At 35.9% G+C, this 2,206-nt stretch overlaps 1 protein-coding gene across 1 annotated transcript; it reads left to right on the plus strand.

The window, feature by feature from the left end:
* The first annotated feature begins 233 nt into the window (after positions 1-233).
* Positions 234-1,238, plus strand: LOC149180064 (calcium-dependent protein kinase 2-like). Its single transcript, XM_089413750.1, has 2 exons — positions 234-783; positions 931-1,238. Exons 1-2 carry the CDS (start codon positions 234-236, stop codon positions 1,236-1,238), a joined length of 858 nt encoding a protein of 285 aa, XP_089269876.1.
* Positions 1,239-2,206: the final 968 nt, after the last annotated feature.

Here is a 2,206-nt window from a genome sequence, read left to right on the forward strand (position 1 = left end):
ATGAATAATTGATTGATTAAGATGGTAATCACAAGGTCGCGTCGAAACGGATGTGACACCATGTTTGGGCAATCATAAATATCATCAACCAAAGCAAATTGCTCGACACCATTGCATTGCACTATCAAACTACTGGTCACCATTACACTGCATTGCAAATAACGAATTTCCTCGAAACAAATTACTGGTGACCATTTACGACATTATATATTTCAGTACCAAGTGTTGGAACAATGCTGCGATCAGCAGTTGAAGCCATCCTGTCTCTATGTTACAGGAGTGATCCGGTACCCAATTATGAATGTATCAAGAACGATTTTACAGTATGCGACGACGATGTTCTCGGTGAAGGACAACATGGAGTTGTGAAGAAGTGTGTCTGCAAAAAGACAGGACGAGAATATGTTTGCAAAGCTACACCCAACAGGGAAGCTGCACAGCGCGAGATATCGTTTCTCCGCCGTCTATCAGGACATCCACGAATCCTCGACCTCGTGTCTGCATACGAAGATGAACAGTTTATTTACATCATTACGGAGTTTTGTAATGGCGGAGATTTGCGTAATGTGATCGACCAAAAGGGTTTTCGTAGTGAGAGAGAAGCCGCTAAAATTATCAAATCTGTGGTAGAGGCTATCGAATACGCACACGCCAACAATATTGTCCATGGAGACGTAAAATCTGAAAATATATTTCTCTCTTGGGATTTGAATAATCGCAATTCCATTCCCTCGTGGAATGTTAAGCTCGCAGATTTTGATCACGCCGAAGAATATAAAGAAGGTAACAAAAAAATATAACCTTAACCTTCAATTTTTGTGTTGTTATAACAGCGATAGCATGATATTTCAATTTAGTGGTGACAATTTAGTGTTGAGAGCAGCTTCATTAATTCTCTTAAAATCTCTGTTTGTTTTGTTGGGTTTTCAGGGGAGATGATCTGTAATGATCGCGTTGGCAGTCTCTATTATGCAGCGCCCGAAAAACTGAGCGGTAGTTATTCCAAAGAGGCGGATATATGGAGCGCGGGAGTGTTGCTGTATTTTATTCTATGCGGACAACTTCCATTCGATGGTGATAGTATCTATCGTGTGTGTAGAAAAATACAGAGAACACCACCAAATGTTACCTCCAGTAGATGGAAGAACGTTTCCAGCTCTGCCAAGGATCTTGTTGTGGGGATGCTGGAGAAAAACCCCCACCAACGCCTCTCTGCACAACAAATATTGAGTAAGTAACTCCTTTTAACATCTTCAGTTCACTAACTCAATTCGTTAACAGAATTTTATGAAAGGCAATCAATTATATTGATGGATCCGAGTGAGATGCTAATAACTTGTTTCTTGAACAGATCACCCCCGGATTGTGAGTATGAACGACACAAAGAAAAATGGCAATCAATCAACCACTTCACTTTGAGATATTAACCTCGGCAGTCTAAATATTCATTGAATACGACCAGCAAATAATTGTTTAAATATTAGTAACTGGATAATTCGCATAAAAATTATTATAAGAAGAAATTCAATTATAACTTTCCACGAACCATTACATCAAGTGGTTTTTAACCCATCATAAACATGTATAAACATCATGTATTTTTCATTACATAGCGGTTTCCAATTTACTACGAACCGATACAAATTTATGCAAGCTTAATTTCATATGAAGATTTGATCTCTCTTTATTCCAATAATTACAATGGTCATGACTTGTAATGCCACAAATATTGCAGGAATGTAGGTTCCAATATTTATCTTATGCATGTCTTTTTTTTCCACACCATTACGAATTTGTTCTTGCTTATGCATTTGATTTGTAGTATTTCGAGTTGTAAATGACTCGCTGTCAATATTCCTCTTTTCACAAATTTGTTAGGAGCATTTCTTTTCTATTTTGCATAGAGACTTCCCATCATAATCCATTTTATTTAAAATTTTGGAACCAATCTTTTTTGTGTGTTTGTTAAAGTTGCTTAATTCATCATTTTCAACTTTATTAAGATAAATTTTCAAATCTTTAGAATAAGAAAGAGATATATGTACGTCAACATTATCATCATCAATCAAATGAAAAGTATTTGTAGGACTATTAATCTTTTGAATGAGGTCACTAGTATTACAAAATTGTATCACACTTTACATATTAATTGTATCACACTTTAAATAAGCTAATTATTAATACTTGTTTACCAAATGATAATCAC

The sequence above is a fragment of the Pinus tabuliformis genome, chromosome 3_2, assembly GCF_031772625.1.
Source record: "Pinus tabuliformis cultivar Carrire ecotype Pingquan chromosome 3_2, CPIR1, whole genome shotgun sequence".
Classification (NCBI taxonomy): Eukaryota; Viridiplantae; Streptophyta; class Pinopsida; order Pinales; family Pinaceae; genus Pinus; species Pinus tabuliformis.

What these genes read in the sequence shown, in the direction of transcription:
- LOC149180064 (XM_089413750.1), top strand. Translation starts at nt 234, where the DNA reads ATGCTGCGATCAGCAGTTGAAGCCATCCTGTCTCTATGTTACAGGAGT. An exon ending in CGCCGAAGAATATAAAGAAG is followed by an intron (nt 784 to 930) that starts GTAACAAAAAAA and finishes TTGGGTTTTCAG; the next exon opens with GGGAGATGATCTGTAATGAT.